Source organism: Balaenoptera musculus, chromosome 19, assembly GCF_009873245.2.
Source record: "Balaenoptera musculus isolate JJ_BM4_2016_0621 chromosome 19, mBalMus1.pri.v3, whole genome shotgun sequence".
Lineage (NCBI taxonomy): Eukaryota > Metazoa > Chordata > Mammalia > Artiodactyla > Balaenopteridae > Balaenoptera > Balaenoptera musculus.
This window is the reverse complement of record NC_045803.1, coordinates 58,811,678-58,833,062: the sequence shown is the minus strand read 5'-3', so window position 1 is coordinate 58,833,062 and position 21,385 is coordinate 58,811,678. Positions and strand designations below refer to the sequence as shown.

General features: G+C 56.6%; 1 protein-coding gene across 1 annotated transcript in view; it reads right to left on the bottom strand.

The window, feature by feature from the left end:
• Window positions 1-21,385, bottom strand: part of JPH3 (junctophilin 3) — an 82,197-nt gene that overhangs the window by 44,680 nt on the left and 16,132 nt on the right. The window contains exon 2 of the mRNA XM_036833182.1: window positions 2,783-3,560. Coding sequence (XP_036689077.1) covers window positions 2,783-3,560 — 778 coding nt within the window. The remainder of the gene's footprint in view (window positions 1-2,782; window positions 3,561-21,385) is intronic.

The following is a 21,385-nucleotide window of genomic DNA, read 5'->3' as shown; positions in this document are numbered from 1 at the left end:
TGAAACGGAGGTATCGGGTCCCCCTCTCAGGCCCCGAGCTCCGTGCCACCCCCGGTTCCCAGGAAAGCCTGTGTCCCTGTCCTCACAGCAGCCGCCCTCCAGGGAGGGTCCCAGGCATCATGACGAGCACACACCAAACCGTCTCTCACTGACTCGGCTTAGCGACCGAGCGCGGCTGGGGCCCGAGGACGCAGCTCCCCGCGCCTGGCCAGAACCTGGCTGTGACAGTGACCGCAGCCCGCCCGGGGCCAGCCGCTCCACAGCCCCAGGCGGCTGCCGTGGCCACTTTCACACTGCGGTGGAGGGTGGGCCTCGGGGCTCCCGGAGCACTGACCCGCCTGCATCCACTGGCTTCACTCTCCAGGACAGCCCCCTCTGGTTCTCCTCCTCCTTTCTTCTTCTCTTTTTCTCAAATCTAAGCTCATCGAGAAAACACAGGAAGTGCAGCTCCCACCACAGCCTGGAGTGGAGGCTCGTCCTCATCCCTGCCGTGGTGACCGAGGACACTGTCCCCTCCCACCTCCGAGGGCTGACCCCGGGCACCACGAAGCCGCGAGGCTGGGATCACACCCACCTCCCCACAAGGCCAGGGGCGGGAGGGGAGGGGCCGGCCCAGCTCAGGGGACGCCCGGGAGGGTGACAGCGGCGCACGCCAGGCCCCACACACGCTGAGGGCACTGCACGTCGCTCCATCCCATCCTTCCACAGGGAACCTGGCCCAGAGAGAGTGAGCACCTGCCCCGGGCTGCTCAGCAGTGACGGCCCCAGGCTGGACGTCTCAGCGAGCCAGCACCCAGCACACGGAGCCGCTGTCAGGGAAGTTCCCAGGCCTCTGCGGCGGGCGGGCAGCCGTCACTCTCATCTCACAGGTGAGAGATGGGAAGCCTGGCCCAGGTGGGGCTCCTTAGGGAGCTGGCGCTGAGCTCCACCCACACCACCACCTCCACGGACTCTCTCATGAAGACCAGCCCCCTGCAGTTTCTGTGGGAGGTGTCAGAAAACACCTCTCACAGATGTGTCCCATGTCCCCAGTCCCAAGAAATTCGCCTGGGTGTCGGACTTTAAAGTCAATTCCGGGGAATACTGTCCATGATATCCTTGTGCTTCTGCCTCATGAGCACCTAAATTTCTGACGACACTGTCCCCCCGCCCTGTCAAGTGCCTTGGGTCCACTGAGGTCAATGAGGCAACCAGACACAAAGGTGACAAACAGATGCACTACTGGAAGGAAGGAAATACGCCAAACGCCAGCTGGAGTCTCTGGATGACGCGTGAGACCCGCCCTCAGGCTGCTGGTCCCCGCCTTTTCCACACGGAGCAAGCGTTACATTGGTAACGGAAGAAGGAACTATGGAACCAAATTTGATCTTAAAATACCAGATGAGTAGTCATAAACGCTGCTCCTATTCATCGCGGGCCTGACCACTTCTGGGGGAGTAGGAAGGGGTGAACAGAGCGGTGCAGGACCCCGACATTCAAGGTAGTAATTCCATCTCCCCTTCAGCTTCTTGGAATGGGTTTCGTTTCCAAGACCTCAGATGGGAGCCGCAGATATTCTGCCGGCAAACCACAGCCACCTTTTCTGTTCTTTCAGTGTGGATCAAAGGTCACTGGAAACCAGAACCAAACGAGCTAAAGTTTTATTAGTGACAAGGCTGGGAAGGCCTGAGCTGTAACTGAGCCGGGTGTCTCCCTGGAATGACTCCAGGCCTGCCCCTGGCCGGGAATACAGAATCATCCAGAAAGACTCAGCGTCTGTCCTCCTGAACACCTCCTGCCCGGGCAGCCTAAGGCATTTAAAGCAACCCCAGGTCCCCGTCCCAGGCCCCACGACTCTCAGGGCGGACCCGAGGGCCTTACCCTGACCCAGGAAAGTGGAGAGCGGTGGGAAGCTCTCGATGAACTCAAGTCAGGAACTGTTTCCTTAGAACCCAGGAGCATGGCCACCTGGGGGCCTTGGCTTGCAATAGGGCAGCTTCCTTCAAGCTGTGGCTGGCGGTTCCTGCTGCCCACAGCCGAGTGGGGCAGACCCAGGCTCACACACTTACCTCTGTGCTTCCCAGGGGGACCCAGGGCCCCTTCTTCCAGCTCTGAAGCCCCCACCCCTGTACCAACACCAAAGACACCTCAACATCCAACACGGAGCCCGCCAATGGTCAGCTCTGGACCCACCACTTAGGGCCTGGTGGCCCCGCTGAACCCTGAACGCAGTAAGTCCTGCATCCCATTCAGGACAGCTATCGGCCTACAGCGCCAAGCCTCAAGTGAGCCCCCGGGCCAGTGCCCACAGCCGGTCTGTCCAGCTGGTGCCAACTCCAGGGCCCATGGAGAATCTGGGCCTCGGGCTGGGGTGGCCGGGACAGCTTCCACCCTGCTCCCACGTCCCTGCAGCACTGGGCACTCCATGCCCACCTGGGAGTGCGGCCGTGGAGGCAGCACATCTTTCCCTCAGCCCGCAGCTGTCCTATGCATGTTACCAAGCAGAATGGCCACCATCTTTATCCATCAATGTTTTACATTAAACACCAGCATATACAACAAGTAAAAGAGAGGAAGGGAGGTCTGCTCCCTTTGAGGGGAGGCTGTAAGACCCAGAACCCCCTCAGATCAACCATTTCCTTGCCCCACCTCTGGGAACCTCTGAGGAACCCCAGGGTTCCACAGGGCACACAGTTTGAGAAACACCAGTGTAGGCCTCAACCTGGGCAGCACAACCAACCAAACCAGGCCCCGTGACGCAGAACCACCCCACGCCGCCCCACGCCGCCCCCTGCCCTCCTACCTGGAGGCCGCGATCTCCGCCTTCTGCTTGGCGATGGTGGCCGCCCGCTCGGCCGCCTCCACGGCCCGGTCCACCTTCTCGCGGATCTTGCTGGCACGCAGCGGGATGAGATTCTTGCGCTTGCCGCTCACGAGGATGTTCTGCTTGTACTTGCCCTCCTCCTTGGTGCCGTCGGGGAAGGTCATGCAGCCGTAGCCGTGCCGCCGGTTGCCAGCCCACTCGCCCTCGTACTTGAGCCCGTCCGAGCGCTGGCTCACGCCGAAGCCCGAGCGCTTGTCGCTCTTCCACTCGCCCACGTAGGTCTCGGTGGTGGTGGCGTCGGTGTCGTCCTCGATGGCTGACGGCTCGGCCTCGCCCTCACCCAGGCTGATGGTGGAGTGGATGTCGCTGGCCGTGGAGCTGACGGTGCTCATGCCGGCCTCGCTGCGGAAGGAGCTCTGCTTGCTGCGCTGGCTGGCCAGGCTGCTCTTGGACTCCGACTTGCGCAGCTTCAGCCCGCTCAGCAGCGAGCGCCGGAACAGCCCCTTCTTCTTGCTCTTGAGGATCTCGGAGTCGCTGTGCACCACGAGCACGAAGCCCCCCCGGGACACGGCCGGGCTGCTGGCCACAGTGGGGCAGGCGTCGGGGTGCAGCGCGGCGCCGTTGGTGTGCTCGCTGCGCAGGGAGTTGATGGAGGTCCTCAGGGGCGAGCGGATGACCGCTGCCATGCCGTAGGGGACGCTCTGCCGCACGCCGTAGCCCTGACGCATGCCGCCGACCCACTGGCCCTGGTAGGTCCCTGCGGAGACACAGGAGAGGGTGAGCTTGAGGGCGGGAGGGCAACGCAGCCGCCACGGTCTGCCCTGTCTTGGGGCAACTCGGCGAGGTTTACATCGAGGCAGACAGACCATCAGACCACAGGTGCTTTTATGATTCCTGCCACTGATAGTGTTTTTATAGACCCTTCCCTCCTGCTTCCCACGGTTGGATTTTGTTCTCTCTCTCTTAGAGGTCGGGGAGGGGGAAGGGAGGAGTCAGAGTCTGATGCAGTCAGGAGTGACCTGCAGAGCTCCCCAGGCCATGTGGGCAGCAGGCCCAACCTGGGAAGACAGGGAGGGGTGTGGAAGAGAAGAAGGAAGAAACACATCCTGGGTGAGCAGCTCCAAACAGGGCTCATGGGGCCCATGAGGGGCAGCTACAAGGACACAGATCCGGGCTACAAATTGGCTACTGACGAGGCTGCCTTGTGAGGTAGTGAGATCCCCATTGCTGGAGGCATCCAAGAAGAGCTGAGAAGACCACTCAGCAAGGACACCTTAAGGCATGAAAACTGGCAGGCCTGGTATCTCCAAAAGAATCAACATTGCACACCCACGTGCACAGCAGCATTAGTCACAACAGCCAAAGACAATGTGGTCCATCCAAACAATGAAACATTATTCAGCCTTCAAACTGACGGCAGTTCCGCAATTTGCTACAATGTGGATGAACCTCGAGGACACTCTGCTAGGTGAGATAAACCAGTCACAAAAGGACACACCCTATTTGATTTCACTTATATGAGATACCTAGGAGTCAAACTCAGAGACACTGGTAGTAGACGGTGGGGCTGGGGCAGGGGGAGGGGAGCAGGGAATAATTGCTTAATGGGTACAGAGTTTCTGTCTGCAGTGACGGGAAAGTCTTGAAAATAGATAGAGGTGATGGTTGTACATTATGAGTATGACTAATGCCACTGAACCGTGCACCGAAAAATGGTTTAAGTGGCAAGTTTTATGTTATCTATGTATCTTTTTAAAAAAATACATTTATTTATTTTATTTTATTTTTGTCTGCGTTGGGTCTTCGTTGCTACGCACGGGCTTTCTCTAGTTGTGGCGAGCGAGGACTACTCTTTGTTGCGGTGCACAGTCTTCTCATCGTGGTGGCTTCTCTTGTTGTGGAGCACGGGCTCTAGGCGCACGGGCTTCAGTAGATGTGGCACGCAGGCTCAGTAGTTGTGGTACACGGGCTTAGCTGCTCCGCGGCATGTGGGATCCTCCCAGACCAGGGCTCGAACCCATGTCCCCTGCGTTGGCAGGCGGATTCTTAACCACTGTGCCACCAGGGAAGTCCAGTTATCTATGTATTTTACCATAATAAAACAAAAGCAGCAGCACTGGGCCCATATTCTTGCTCTACGTATAGGCTGTGTGACTCTCATGGGATGGGTCTAAATTTCTCCTGCCATAGGTAGTTATGCAAATTAAATGACACTCCGCAGAGCGGGGCTCCCCACCCTCTTCCCTCCTCACCCCCCCCCCCCAACCTACAGCTTTTCTTGCCTCAGGCTGCAGCTGCCCACGCTGGGGCAGAGACCCAGGGCTTGCACTTGGGGTTGTGAGAAGGAACCTAGACTAGCCTCTCGGTCCTGGACGGCCCCTCCCCTGCCTGGGGTGGGTGGCCTGTGGGAAGCTGGCCCTTTAAGGCCAGACCCGTCTGTCTGGACAGTGGTCTCCCTGTGGCCAGTGCGAGCTGGGCGTGGGCTGCTGTTACAGGGACCTCTCACCCCCAGCTTACTGCCACTCCCACTTGTGGGCTGGCGACAGGGCTGTCAGACAAAACACGGGACGCCCAGTTCAATCTGAATTTCACATGAACAGCAAGTAATTTTTAGAGACATATTACATGGGACATACTTATACTAGAAATGATCTGACTGATGATCTGAAATTCAAGTTTAACTGGGTGTCCCATGTTTATTTGCTGAATGGATCCAGATGCCCCAGCTGGGACCTCCCAAGATGTCACCCTGGGTTTCACTGGTGCCCCCCCGACCAAAGCTGAGGACGCTCCTGCATGAAGAGACTCAGCCCACCGCCCTGCCAGCACCCCTGCATCCCTTCAAGGCAGGCTGGGCTTTCAGCTAAGGACGCACAGGAGCTCCACAGACAGCCTGGTGGAGGCCGTGGGTATGGGGGCACGGGGAAGAGTTAGGAGTGGAGCAGACATGGGTTCAAATCCCAGCTAGACCCCTTCTGGATCTGTGCCCTTGGGAATATCTGCTTTAACTCTCTGTGCCTCGGTTTCCTCATCTGTAAAACAGGGAAGGTGGCTGTGCTGCTTAAACGTGGTAATCCATGTAATCCGTGTAAAGTGCTGGAAGGTCGTTAATGCTCAGTTACCGGTAACTAATATTCATCATCATCATCAAAACCTTAGGGATAGGACTTCCCTGGTGGCGCAGTGGTGGAGAATCTGCCTGCTAATGCAGGGGACACGGGTTCGAGCCCTGGTCCGGGAAGATCCCACATGCCCGTGTGCCACAACTAATGAGCCTGTGCTCTAGAGCCCGTGAGCCACAACTACTGAGCCTGCCTGCCACGACTACTGAAGCCCACACGTGTAGAGCCCGTGCTCCACAACAAGAGAAGCCACCGCAATGAGAAGCCCGTGCACCGCAACAAACAGTAGCCCCCGCTCGCCGCAACTAGAGAAAGCCCGCGCGCAGCAACAAAGACCCAACGCAACCAAAAATAAATAAGTAATTAAAAAAAAACAAAAAAAACCCTTAGGGGTGAACAGCATTTTACCCCCCAGGTGAGGAAACTGCGGCTCAGAGAGCGGCCAGGAAGCCAAAGGGGCGGGATTCAAACCCAGGGCTCGCGGTCCTCCCCGTACCCGGGCTCTGCACCCAGTGAGCTCCTGCCCACCTCGTCCCGAGGGTGCCAGGCTGGGAGCCACAGCTGGCATCCTGCGAGGTGCGGCGGACCCCACCCCTGAGAAAATGAGAGCCCACGTTCCCTCCGTCAGATAAAGGGGTGATCACGGGGAGGTGCTGGGAAGCAGGCCACCCCGTGCCCAATCACGGAAACCACACCACGTCCCTACAAGCTGGACAGCATCGTTCCCACCTTCCAGACGTGAACGCAGAGTCTATCACATACACGGAGACAAAGGCAAGCACCAGCTTTCTCTGAGAGATGCAGCAGGCAGAACAAGGGTCCCAGATGGGGGCTGGAGCCTCCCTCCCACTCCGAGCTCCCGGGTCCTGCCACCCTGGCCTTCCACAAGCCTCGACACCGCGCCCCTGCAGACCTGAGTGACCAGAACCAACCACGGCCTCCGAGTCTGTCTGTTTCCACATCCGCGAAAAGAACTGCTCGGCATATTATTCCTGAATTCCGTGACTCCAGAGGTCCCTGAACAGATTAGCAGAGGCTGGAGAGGGTCAGAAATGTGCACACAAGGTGTGCCCAGGCAAGAGCGAATGGTGAGGAAAAGGAGCTAGCTACACAGCCAGTCTTTGCTTCAAAATACATACATCACTCCATGTCCTCAACAGATAGATCCATGGAGACAGAAAGCAGGTTGGCAGCTGCCAGGGGCTGGGGGAGGGGGAACAGGAGTCACCACTAACGGGGTCGGGGTTTCCTTTTGGGGTGATGAAGATGACGGTCTGGAATTAGATAGAAGTGGTGGTTGCACAACGTTGTGAATGTGCTATCTCCCACTGAGCTGTTCACTTTAAAATGGCCAGTTGTATGTTATGTGAATTTCAGGTCCCTTACAAAAGACAAGCTGGTTAATGGTTGGTACACAAAAATGAATGGAAGCGGCGAGAAATATATAATTTCAAATCCCAAAGCAAGCTAGAAGACGAGCTGGTCCAGTTCCAGGCGGTTTGAGAGTAGCGTGAGGGACACAGGGCTTCGAAACAAACTCCTGAGGCCAACGGGGCCCTGCTGGGCCAGCCTGCCTGGCAGTTCTGGAGTCTCGGGAGAGTAGAGCTTGCAGCGTGTGAGCCAGAAGTCAGGAGCCCTGAGTCCAGAGCTGGGCCTTTCCACTCACCCACGACCTGGGGGACCTCACTCCACCTCTCAGATCTCAGTTTATTCACCTGTGAAATGGGGGTGATAACTGTACCCACCCCCCAGGCACATAAAGCAGTGGGCATGGCCTCCTGCACATGGCATGACGGGGCAGCTGTGCTGTCCTTGCTTGCAGCTTGCAGTTTTATTGTATTTGCACTTTTCCTCCCAGTCAGAACACACCTCTGATTTTAGAGCTGAAGTCAGTAAGAAAAATGGATTTTGATATTACAGAAATACGCTCCAGATCAGCTCTGCTGTGACTTGCCGGGGTAGCTGGGCCCCGCCGCTTGATAGCAAAGGGCTGGTACAGAGCAGGAGAAAGAACGCAGGCCCTCAGCGAGGAGACAGCTTCTCCCAAAGGGAGGCTCTGGGCCGGCCTCCACTGGGCCAGAGTCTTTTCTCCTCCCCTCTTTCTTTCTTGTTTGGGGCCACCAGACAAAGGGTTGAATTCAAGGCCCTGATTCCCCATGGTGGTTCCATTGAATCCGGCTGGTTATTTGCAAAAGACTAAATCCACTGTTTTGTTTTATACCCCAAGCAGCTTGTATGTGGAAAGACAGAAGCCAGCCTTGCGCAAAGAGAAGACTACGCACGGCCCCGACAGGGCACCAGCCTTGCAGTGCTGTGGGGTCTGTCCGGGCTGGTGCAGCCCCCAGGGCAGGGGCAACTTCCTGTCTGCACTCTGCACCCCGCCGACCCCGGGCCCCGCAGCCGTGGCTGCCCCTCTCCGGGAGACGCCCAGACGCAGACAGACCGTCAAGGGGGCGCCCCTGCTTCTTTCCAGGTAAGCTTGGGAGGGCAGGGTTGCACGCAGGTGACCCTCTCAGGGACTCTGCCACTTCCACTGCCACCTCACGTGTCCATCGCCATGAAGATGAGGGGCGACCCCTCTGTCCCCATCACCCGGAACCCAGAATCAGGAGATCTGAGTGGGCCTTAGGGAGGCCCGACCTCCCTAAACATGGCCTGTAAGATGCCAACTGGAGTGACCCAGGCTCGTAGGGAAGAGCAAACGAGATGTGACCACCAGCGGGTCTCAGGCTTGGGTGGTGGCAGTGTCCCTGATCGCAGGGCGAGTTAACACCCCCCCGAACTCCTGACCCAGCCGGGTGGGAATGGCCAGAGCCTCTGCATTCCTGACAAGCTCCCCGGTGAGGCCAACACTGTGCTCGGGGACCCACTCTGAGGGCCACCGAGACCATTGCTCCAGGCACACTGTGGGCACCGACGCTGTCTGGCTCGGGACACCACCGGGTCCAAGTCCGAAAGCCGACTCCGCCCCGCACCCCTCAGCCAGCGGAGATCTGGGCCTCGGCCCCGGGAGCCGGCATCCTGGGCAATGTGGACAGTTGGCTCTAGCCAAGTCCCTCGTGCCTCCCCAGGGCCCCGCACGCCTCTCGCACGCTTTTATTTTCTTCCTCTGAAGCCCCCGCCCGCCCGCTGAAGTTATTCCAACGCGTTCACCACAGAGCCCAGGGGACCAGCCTGGGGACAATGCAGCCTCTGCCATACGTCCCGGAGAGGGCCAGGTCAGTGTGGCCAGATGCGGTGACCTCCAGAGAGCAAGCCCTGGATGGGGGAGCTCTTCCTGGGAGCGGCTTGGAGCCCGCAGCAGACGGGGGCTCAGGCTGGAGGTGGCTGAACCACCCCTTCTCCTGGTTGGCCCTACACGGCGCTCACACGCCCAGGTGCCGATGCCATGGCCCAAGTCTTCCCGTCCAGAAACCTCCCACCCAACTGGACTGAGCTGGCTTGGCCTGGGGGCACAGGTGACTAGGCCCTGGTCAGACTCTGCCCCTGGCCAGCATGCTCTCCCCCCGGGTCGCTGGGACCCTGACAAGGTGATGCCATTGGACTCCCAGGAGGGAGAAGGTGAAGCTCACGTGACTACTACCTGCCCGAAGATGCAGAGAAAGAAACGAGAGAGGAGCCGCGGACAGAAGCAGCTGGGCCTCCTCCCTCAGCAAGGACAAGGTCGCTGCTCCTCGGCTCCTGGCACCCGATACACCCCTCCCTCCTTCCCTGAACCCATCTGTCACTTGACGGCTGCTTCTGGGCATGTATGTACCCATATGAACTGAAAGCAGGGTCTCAAGAAGATACTTGTACACCCACGTTCACAGCAGCATTACTCAAAATAGCCAAGAGGTGGAAGCAACCCAAGTGTCCATCAACAGATGATGGATAAACCAAATGCGGTCCATCCACACAATGGAATATTACTCAGCCTTAAAAAGGAGGAGGCGGCTTCCCTGGTGGTGCAGTGGTTAAGAATCCACCTGCCAACGCAGGGGACACGGGTTCAAGCCCTGGTCCGGGAAGATCCCACGTGCCGCGAAGCAACTAAGCCCGTGTGCCACAACTACTGAGCCTGCGCTCTAGAGCCCGTGAGCCACAACTACTGAAGCCCATGCACCACAACTGCTGAAGCCCACGCACCTAGAGCCTGTGCTCTGCAACAAGAGAAGCCACCGCAATGAGAAGCCCGCACGCCACAACGAAGAGTAGCCCCCGCTCACCACAACTAGAGAAAGCCCGCACGCAGCAACGGAGACCCAATGCAGCCAAAAATAAAAATAAATTAAATAAATAAAAATTTTTTTAAATAAAGGGAGGAGATTCTGACGCAGGCTACAACCTGGATGAAACTTGAAGACCTTATGCTAAGTGAGATTAAGTCAGTCATAAAACGACAGATACTGTATGATTCTACAGATGAGATTCTTGGAGTAGTTAAAAATCGGACAGAAAGCACAATGGTGGGTGCTGGGGGGCAGGGCGGTTATTGCTTAACAGGTGTGGAGAGGTACAGTTTTACAAGATGAAAAGCTTTCTGGAGATGGATGGTGGTGATGGTGGTTGCACAACATTATAAATATACTGAATATCAGTGAGCCACATCCTTAAAAACAGTTAATATAATAAGTTTTATGTTACGTGTATTTTACCATATTTAAAAAAATGAGGCCATGGTGGGGCGGGGTGGGAAAGCTTAATCCAGTATGACTGGTGTTCCTGTAAGTGACACCAGGAGTGCACTCAGAGGGACAGTCACGTGCAGAAGCAGCAAGAGGGCGGCCGTCTGCAAGCCAAGGAGAGAGGCCTCAGAAGAGCCCGAACCCAGCCTCCAGAGCTGCTAGAGAATAAGTAGCTGCTGGTTAAGCGCCCCCGTCTGTGACATTATGTTATGGCAGCCCTAGCAAACTAATACAGGATTCTCAGTCTCCAGCCAGGCGACCTACCAACTACATAAATAAGAACTAAAAGTTAGAAGAACAAATCTAGAGAAAAGATAGAAAGCCAGGTGCCGAGAACATATCAACCGTGAATTAAAAAGAGAGCCTTCTCCCCTCCTGCGTGACACAGGAAGTTTCTGCGTGAACCAGGAAACCATGCCCCAGGGGACCCAGGCAGGTGAGGAGCATGGGGGGAGGCATGAGACCAGACCTGGGACTATTAGGAGGAAGTCTTCATTTGGAACAGAGACCCTGCCCGCTTCCCCGGCCCACCCAGGTGCTGGCGGCTGGAATTCCTACACCCAGGCAGGATGGGGAGAATTTCTCTGGAGAAACAGGATCAGGCCAGCAGTGAAGCCTGCAAAGAACTTTCAGTCAGCTTTCTGGTACCTTACTGCAATAAGTGAACAGCCCAGGGTCATCAGACACTTGGAGAAAGCCTCCAAGAGGAAAGAGACCAAAACATACAAATAAATGTGGAAAAAATTGGAGGGAATCATGAAAAATGCAGGGTGTGGAAGACATAGATGCCAAACATTAAATCCTCATAGAGATAAGGTAGTGTATCCTCAAAATGAGAATCAAAGGCAATAAAAAAGGAAAAAAAAAAGAAAAAGAGCTCCTGGAAGTTAAAAGTGTGATGGGTAAAATAAAAATTTTGATAAGTGAGTTGGAAGATAAATCCAAGGAAACCTTTCAGAAACTAGAACAAAAAGAGGTGGGCAAAGTAGTGAGAAATAGTGAGAAGAAAATTAGAGTCATTCATGAGTCATCCAGAAGGCCCCAAATCTATAAATTAGGAGTTCCAGAAAGCAAGGAAGGAAAATTACCAAAGATGTAAAATGGGAAAGCGTCCCAGAATTGAAGGATGTGAGCGTCCAGGCTGAAGGGGCTCACAGACACCCTGCACGATGAAGGAAAGATTCTCATACAAAGTCAAGAGAAACTTCAGAACCTCAGTGAGCAAAAATCCCAAATGCTTCCAGAGAAGACAGACTTCACACGAAGGACTGAGAGTCAGCAGGGCATGAGACCTCTTGACAGCAACACCGAGACCTAGACCTCAGGGGGAAATGGCCCCCACCCAAATTCTGAACAAAAATGACTTTCAATCTAGAATTACATATACAACCAATTTATCAAGTCATTAAGCCACAAAAACTATCTTCCATGCATCCTTTCTCAGGAAGCTACTGCAGGATGTACTCCACCAAAATAAGGGAGAAAATCACAGAAGAGGAAAGACATGGGCGGGGGGGTTGTCCAACAAACATGAGGTGGCAAAGGGAATTTCCAGGAGCAATTTTGTATATGTTTACACAAAAATACCACGGATTTGAACTGTGAGGGTCCGCTTACACATGGATTTTTTCCATAGTAAAGACTACAGTACTACATGACTCATGGTTGAATCCACAGATGTATCCACAGATACAGTAGAACCACACATACTCAGGGCTGACCATCAATTACACATGGATTTTCAAATGCATGGAGGGTCGGAGCCCCTAATCCCAACACCGATCAAGGGTCAACTGTATATATCTTCCAGCAAACACTGAAGGAAAATACATAAATCTAAAAAATGTGTATACACTGTATATATAGAGAGAGAATCTGGTGGATGTTTCATGCAAAACGCAGCATTGAGAGAGATTTTTCTGAGCATTTGGAAGTTGGGCAACGAATTAACCACTGTTTTAAAGAGAACTATGTATTTGAAAAAATGAGGTGATTACTAACTCAAGCTGCACGTGTAAAGTATCAATACTTGCGTGTATACAGAATCAGTGCATTGCTTGCCTCAGCAGTAAGCAATACTCCAGTCTTTTAATAATGAGAGCTATGGATTTAACAGAAGAATTGACCTAACAATGCTGGAATGGTTAAGAAAGGGAAGACAAAGGTGGTTCTAAAAGACTGAGAATCTTCACCTACCATAGTAGGAAGTCAGTACATAACAGCTAAAAGTGATCGTAAACCAAGAAAGCAGTAAGCACACAGATGTAGAAACTTGGAGTTAAGTCTCTGAAGACACAGCTGAAGGAGTTTAAAGTTGTAGTTCTGGAAGCAGTAGAGGGAGGGGGCTTTGTTCTAAACACTGTTGTTTTTAGCATTAATTGACATCTTAAACTGTGGGCACATCATCTTGATAAAAATTAAAAATTTTCAAGAGGGATGGGAAGAAACACTTTCATGAGAAAATTCTCACGATAGTGATGTTATGCTTGCTTTTCCAGCTGTAGCAACTAAGACTCAGGATTTGTGCGTCATGGGGGCCGGGGTCCGAACCTGGGTGTTGAGGGAAAGCCCTGCTCCTCACAGAGGACGCTGGTCTGGTAGATGCCCAGCCCGAGTATTTAGCAGGTTGGTGGCAAAGCCAGAAAGGGGGCCCAAGTGGCAGGTCGGTGGCCTTCTTGGGGGGACGGAGGGGACAAGCTTCCCTGAGAAGGCATCAGACATGTTAGATTGGAGGCAGGAAAGTGACCGGAGAGGCCATGAGCATCGCACGCAGATGATGGCCATTCCCGCGCTGAGACCAGGTCACCAGCCAGGAAGCCACCCCAAAGCCGGGAGGGGTCGAGAGCAAAAGCAGACACCATGGAGACCAGCAAATACGGGCCCCACATTCATCCTTGTGCTGCCCAGAGGGGAGGGGATTCAGGCGCAGCTGGCCTCAAACCAGGGTGCCATCCAGGTATGCCCACCTCCACGGTGGCATTCTGCTCTCCTCATCCGTTCATCCTGGGAAGGTTTAGTGGGTTTTTTTTGTTTTGTTTTGTTTTTTTTAAGATTAGACTTTATAGCTTTAGGTTTACAGAAAAATTGAGTGCAGGTACAGACACACATGAGTGCGGTGCATTTGTTACAGTCGATAAGCCAACGCTGATACATCATCACTCTTGGTGTTGCCCATCCTGTGATTCTGGACAAATGTAATGACCTGTACCTACAATGACTGTGTCACACAGAAGAGTTTCACTGCCCTACAAATCCTCTGCACTCCACCTATTCATCCTTCCTTCCCCCAACCCCTGGCGACCAGTGTTCTTTTACTGTCTCCATAGTTTTGCCTTTTCCAGAAAGTCATAGAGTTGGACTCATATAGTATGAAGCCTTTTCAGGTTGGCTTCTTTGACTTTGTAATACGCACTTAAGGCCTCTGCGTCTTCTGTGGACCTGAACCATACTGTCATCCACTCCTACTCAAGAGCATCTTTGTTGCTTAAGTTTTTTTTTTTTTTTTTTAATTTATTTATCAGTAATAGTGGCTCACAGGCTTAGTTGCTCCGTGGCATGTGGGATCTTCCCAGACCAGGGCCCGAACCCGTGTCTCCTGCATTGGCAGGCAGATTCTCAACCACTGCGCCACCAGGGAAGCCCTGTTGCTTAAGTTTTGGTGATTATGAATAAAGGGAAGGTCTTTTCCACATCAGAAAAAAAAAAAAAAAGAGACAGACCTAACTTCCGAAGAATGAACCCTTTAAAGTTTATCTTGAGAATTTCCCCACACTGGCTGCCTTCTCAGTTGCAGGCACCCGGAAAACCTTCCAGGGCAGCGCAATCAGAAACCACAGCCACGGTGTCCAGGGACACCATCGGCTGACATCTGCTGAGCTCTCACCATCCACGGAGGGCCAGGAGCTGTCATCACAACAGGGGGCTCAGAGAGGTAAGGTGACTTGTCCAAGGCCACACAGCAGGAAGGGGCGAAGATCTGAACCTCCCCACTCAGCTGTCCCCAGAGCTGGAAGGAGCCACGGGGATGTGGGGGCCAGCCCCAATGCCCCCTGGTCCCCATCAGAGGGGAGGCCCACACCTGGCACCGTCGGCTGATGGGTACACATCAAGGATGAGTCGGAGAAGTGGCTGGTCTGTAGACCCCAAGTCAGCGTCCTCTCCCCTGGGAGCCTGGTTCCCTCTGAGCTGCACTCCCTGAGGAGACCCCCTCTGCTCGCCTGTCGCCCTGACCTCCCGGGGAGGGCAGAGGCTCCTCTCCCCCCTGCCAAGTGCTCACAGCAGGTCCAAGCCAGTCAGTTCCCACAGAGAGCCCATGAGGGAGACACTGTACCCCTTTTACAGATAGAAACAAACTGAGGCGTGATGAGGTTAAGTCACTTGCCCAAAGTCCTGACGGAAGCGGCTCAGCTAGGACCCCCGCCATGTGTGCCAGATTCCCAGGCCCACGTTTGGGACTATCCCTCTCCACTGCCCACCGAAAAACAAAGGGGTCAGCACCCAAGAACGCAGCCTGCAGTTCCAACTACACCAGGTCCCGCTGGCCTGGGGGTCCTCACTCAGAATGGCAGGGTGACTCATCCTGAAGGAGGGTCCCTTCAGGACGCAGCTCTGCACCCAACACCCAGGAGCTGGCCCCGGGCGTCGGGAGAACCCTGGGTTTTGCTCAGAGGAGGCCGGCTGCTCCTTTGGACCCCACTGATGTCAAGCACTGTCTTCTCTCTGGTGTGAACGGTTTCGAGGTGCAGGCTCTGGAGACCTGGGCATCCCTCCCTCCAGCTTCCAAGTTTCAGCCCTATATCCTGTCGGGCCTCAGTGAGCAGGGACCACCCTTGTTCACCCTTCATGCCCCTCCCTCTGGGCCTGAACAGGGGAGTCAGGAATAGAACGCAGGGTTCCCAATCCCGCCATCCGGGGAGCACCCTTCCCGGACCCATGCTCCCCTCTCTGGTCACCCAGCGGGCGCTGAGACTCAGCTGCCCGAGGCCTGCAGGGCTGGCCTCTCACAGGCCAGGGGTTCATGGACATAATTGTGAGGTGGGGCAGCAGGGGGTGTAGGGCAGGGATGGGAGGAAGAATCGAGGGAGCCCCCTCACGGGAGAGGGTGCTTGACCAGAGTGGCCGGAAGTCAGGCAGGTCTGAGCTCGGACCTTGGACAGGTGACCTGACCTGAGCCTCTACTTACCTATCTGCAAAATGGGGTCAAAGTTACTTCTCTCTCGGAGCCACAGAAGAGGAGCACAGCCTGGGGGCGAAGAGCCAGGACCTGGGGTCAGACCGACACTGCACTGCCTTCAGAGCTGGCCCGAGTCACCTAACTTTGCTGGGTCTCCGTGTCCCCTTCTGTGAAGAGTGACAGTGACAATATCCACCCCGTGGGATGCTTGTGGGGAGTGAGGGCTCACACTTGCAAAGCACCTCAGGACGGTGCAGGGCACGCGGCAGGCGCGGCGTTAAGTGCATCACATCAGAAGCCGCGACGGTCTAGCCCATGACCGGGCGGAGGACCTGGGGGGCCGCGATGGGCAGGGGTGGCCACGGCTGCTCTGTGCTGCAGCTCTCCGGCAGCGTCGGCCTCACTTGGGACCTTGATGAGATGCAGATTCTCGGGCTCCCCCGGGCCCACTGAAGCAGAAACTCTGGGCGTGGGCGGACCACTGGGGCTGTAACGCCCTCCAGGTGACTCAGATGCCACTCAAGATCAAGAACCCAGGTTGTCCTGTTAGAACCACCCGCAGGACCTTGAAAACTAGTGACTGAGACCCACTCCACCCAGAGACACCGGTTCAGTGGGTCAGAGGCGAGGCCTGAGCAGCAGAGGGTTTTAACAGCTCGCAGGTGATTCTTATTTCAGGACCAACAATCGTTTTCTTTTTTATGGTATGTCTTTTGAGGACCAACGATCTTGTTGCTGAAAAGCTGCGCGACGGTCAAGCTCCCAGCTTCAGCCCAGGCAGCAGCCTCTGTCTCACACTCTCCGGGGAGCCCCCGCCGGCTCTTCCCAGGGGCAGGCGCGCTATACACACACACCAAACACGCCAGGAAGGCGGCCCAGGCCGCAGGCCGAGCACCCAGGTTAAGACGGAGGATTTGGGCCCAGGTGGGTCACCGAGCCCTCCGAGATGTGACATGAGCTATGAGCCGTTATCGCAGGAAAACACTAACACCCACAACCGCACGCAGGGGTTCCACACCACCGGCCCGCCTGGGCCCCCGTGAGACCCCCCACAGGCCTCAGTTCCTGGAGCGCAGGACCCCGGGGGGGAGAGGGGAGGGCTGAGGCCCACGTGGGGCTCCTGCTCCAGGGGACAGGCAGAGGGAGCAAGAGGGGTGGGCAGGACACCCGCCGGACCCCGGGTTCAAGTCCAGCTCCGCCACTAAGCCGTGAGGCCAGGCAAGTTACTTATCTGCAGCTTCCACGTCTGTAAAATGGGGGTAAAACAGCTCCTAACGCGCTGGGCTGCAGCTCCTAACCGACCGGGTACCAGCACCGGGAGCAGCTCCAGCCTGGCATGAACGCCAGGCGCCTGTGAGCTCTTTTATCCCTGAGGAGGCCGTCCAGGTGCGTGTTATAGCTCCACAGAGGCCGCCGAGGTGCCTGAGCCGTCTCCTCGCAGCCCTTCCCCCCGCAGCCCTTCCCCCCCCCGCAGCCCTTCCCCCCGCAGCCCTTCCCCCCCCCGCCGCAGTCCTTCCCCCCGCAGCCCTCCCCCCCCCGCAGCCCTTCCCCCCGCAGCCCTTCCCCCCCCCCCCGCCGCAGTCCTTCCCCCCGCAGCCCTTCCCCCCCCGCAGCCCTTCCCCCCGCAGCCCTTCCCCCCCCGCAGCCCTTCCCCCCGCAGCCCTTCCCCCCCCGCAGCCCTTCCCCCCGCAGCCCTTCCCCCCCCCCCCCCGCAGCCCTTCCCCCCGCAGCCCTTCCCCCAGGTGCCTGATGCATCCCCATGGAGCCCCCTCCCAGGTGCCTGATGCGTCCTCGGGTCTCTGTATCTCCTCATGGACGTCCTCCCCCCCAAGTCCACCCTCTCTGAGAAGAATGACAGCGTGCCTGGGGACTAGCTGGTCCTGCACCACCTCTTTTTCCAAAGCCCTGAAACGCAGAGAGCAGGACCGCTGGTCACTCTCTTTAAACGCTTTAAATGGGTGAATTGTATGGTGTGTGAACTGTACCTCAAACTATTAAAAACAGAGCCTCAGGGCTTCCCTGGTGGCGCAGTGGTTGAGAATCTGCCTGCCAATGCAGGGGACACGGGTTCGAGCCCTGGTCTGGGAAGATCCCACATGCCGCGGAACAACTCGGCCCGTGAGCCACAATTACTGAGCCTGCGCGTCTGGAGCCTGTGCTCGGCAACGAGAGGCCGCGATAGTGAGAGGCCCGCGCACCGCAATGAAGAGTGGCCCCCGCGCCGCGATGAAGAGTGGCCCCCGCGCCGCGATGAAGAGTGGTCCCCGCTTGCCACAACTAGAGAAAGCCCTCGCACAGAAACGAAGACCCAACAAAGCCATACATACATACATACATACATAAAAAGAATGTAAGCAGAGAAGAATAGCATTAAAATAAATAAATAAATAAATAAAATTAAAAAAAAAAAAGTAAAGTACATTGATTGATTTAAAAAAAAAAACAAAAAAAAACAGAGCCTCAGGTTAGTGGAGCCCCTGCAGTCTGGGCTGCACCTCACCACCTCCCCGAGCGCCCGCTTCCCGCGGCGTGGGGACACCCCCCTACTCTAAATGACTGTTTATCTACCAGGTACCTTCCGAGCGCCAGGGGCTGAGGGTACAGAGAGCAAAAAACCTCCTGGACCCGAGATGTAGGGGGACAGAGAGACACTAGGTGAACCCCACCATGAAGGAAACTAGAGCAGGGCTTGGTGGGAAGGGGCAGGAACGTGGGCAGGGCCACCTGCAGGGGGCGAAACTGAGCAGGTCCTGGGCCCTGCACAGATGGTGTGCTTGAGAAATTAGGAGTTTCTCCAAACATAGACTTCACCGCGTCCAGGAATAAATATCCAGGTTTGGGTGAGGGGTAGAGGGCCTGTAAGGACATCTCAACTTCCAGGAGATTCCTTAAAAAGAAGCTGAATGGAAATGTAAAATGGTGCAGACATTCTGGAAAACAGTCCAGCAGTTCCTCAATTAAACCTAGAGGTCCCGCCTGACCCAGCAATTCCACTCCTCGGTTTATACTCAAAAATGAAAAGAATGAAATGAAAACACACGTCCATACACCAACCTGTACACGAATGTTCACAGCAGTATTGTTCACCACAGCCGAAAGGGGGAAACAACCCAAAGGTCCATCAACGGATGATGGATAAACCAAATATGGTCCATCCGTATGCTGGAATATTACTGTCTTAATATTCACATGGCACGTAGTCAAGCTACAACATGGATGAACCTCGAAAACATTACAGAGAGTGAAAGAAGCCAGACAGTGAAGGATTCCATCTACATGAAATGTCCACGATGGACAGATCCGCAAGACAGAAACCAGATTCGTGGTTGCCAGGGGCTGGGGGAGGGGGAGGGGGGATGGATGACAGGGCTTCTTTCTGAGGTGATGAAAATGTTCTAAAATTGACTGGTGAGGCTGCACAGCTCTGTGAATATACTAGAAATCACGGAATTGTATGCTTTAAGTGGGTGAATTGTATGGTGTGCGAACTGTACCTCAAACTATTAAAAACAGAGCCTCGGGTTAGTGGAGCCCCTGCAGTCTGAGTGGGCCTGGGGGTGAGGCGGGCCCACCCTTCCTTTGCCCCGGGGAGGGGTCTGGGGGTCTCTGCCCCCTCCTGACAGACATCACAGCTACCCTGACCACCCCAGTGGGGATACCTCCACTTCCTGTGAAGGCCAGAAACAATCCCCACGATTACGGGGCTCCACGGGGACCCCACAGATGAGGACTTCCCAGAAAGACTGCTCTGCAGCCCAGGGGGGACCGCACAGCTGGGGAGTGCTTCCAAGCTGTGCCCTGAACCTCCACAGGACACCCCCAAGTCCACCCAGAGGCTCCGGTGGCCCATGGGGTGGAGAAGGCTCCCATCAGGACCTCACCCAGGACACGGAGAAGGAGACTCTGATTTCAGACGTGACATTTGCTCCCAAGGGGCGGGGCCGGTGCAGGGGCCCCCCAGCCTGGGGTCTGCGGACTCCCAAGGGTAGGATAGACTTGGGGATTGTGAGGGAAGAAATTACATCCTTATATTCACCAGCCTCCGCCTGGGATTGAGGCAGGCAGCAAACCACGGTGGCGTTCGCCAAACCCGTGACCCTGTCACCCATGGAAACAGCACGTCCAGTGAGGGTGGCTGCAGACGCCCTGGGACAGCGTTACACCCAGGCCTGCCGGCCAGAGAGCTGAGAATGAAGCTCACGCCCACCCTGCCGGACGCCAGAGCGGCCAGCCGAGGGGTGGACCGGGCCCAGGACACACCGTGCCAGGGCCCCACGCTGCCCCTGCGGCCCCCACGGACGCAGCTCCAAGCTGTGCTGGGCCCAGTGGGGGGACAGCTGGCCCTGCACCCCGCTGCCCCAGGGTAAGGAGGGACATCGCGGGCTCTACAGGCGTCTCTGGAGGGAGCGGCTCTGAGAAGGGACCCCGAGCGCAGAGGGAGGAGCAGGAGGGCCGACACGGGGCCCACGGGCCAGCAGACCTCGCCGCCCTCCACCGCCCGGGAGGACTCAACGTTCAGGGGGCCTGGGGAAGGGCAGGGCTCTGGCCAAACCGTCTGCCCCAGCCCCACCCTGACTCCTGGTCAGCCCCGGGGCTGCAGCTGGGCTGGGCATCTCCAGGCGGGCTCTGAGAGAGGGCGGGGACCCTGACTAGAGTCTCTGGGTGCCCCCAGCAACCCCCTCACCCGGCTCCTTCAGGTCCCAGCACCCCGTGCCTCAGGGAACCTGGCCAGACCCCGCCCCCGTCGCTTCCGCCCAGGGCCCACGCTCCTTCTAGGCCCTGCACGGTCCCCGGCCACACAGGCAGGAGGGCCTGCGCCCCTGGCAGACAGGCCCCTGAGGTTGGGTTTTCCGTAAACTTCCCTCAGCCATCACCCAGGGTCCTTGAGGCACGGCAGCCAGAACAGTGGCTCTGAGGGCAGAAGGTGGCTGGGAGAGGCGGTCCGATGGTGAGAAGACCTGAGGAGTTCCCATCCCTCCCCCAAAAGGCCCCCGGACACCTGGGCACCGGCCTGGCTCCCGGCCGGCCAGGCTATGCTGTCCTTCCGCTGGGCACAAACAGGACCTCAGACGAGGCTGCTCTGACCACCACGGAGTGACACAGGTCACCCGGCCACCCACACAGTGCCAAATTCTCAAGGAGGCCAAAGCACCCTTCACCATTTCAGCTCCATCCTCGCCCCCCTCCGTAGATGAGTCAGACCCCCATCAGAGGACTGCCCCCCTTTCCGACAACACCCACTCCAGCGTGAACCCCCTTCCTCAGACCCTCCCCAAACGGCCCGCCCAAAGCCCACTCCCACAGCAGGCTCTTTCTAACACCCTCTCGCTCCAGGGCTCCCCATTGATCCAAGCAGGTGCTCCTGGGGGGCTGGCCTCTGCACCCTGAGGGAGTTCTGGGCGTTTCCACAGGAACTCCTCCCTGCTGGCCACTGTGGGTGGGCGGGGAGGCTTGGAGGCACGGCTCTGCCTTCCCGAGGGGCAGGGGTGCTGAGGGGACTCAGAAGCCCCCAGGCTGGCCCTGCGGCCTGACTGGCTCCGGCTCAGAATCAGCCCTGACAACCCTCCCGCAGCTGGCTGCGCAGGGGGCTTGGGCCTGGGCCCCTCCTGCAGGACGACGC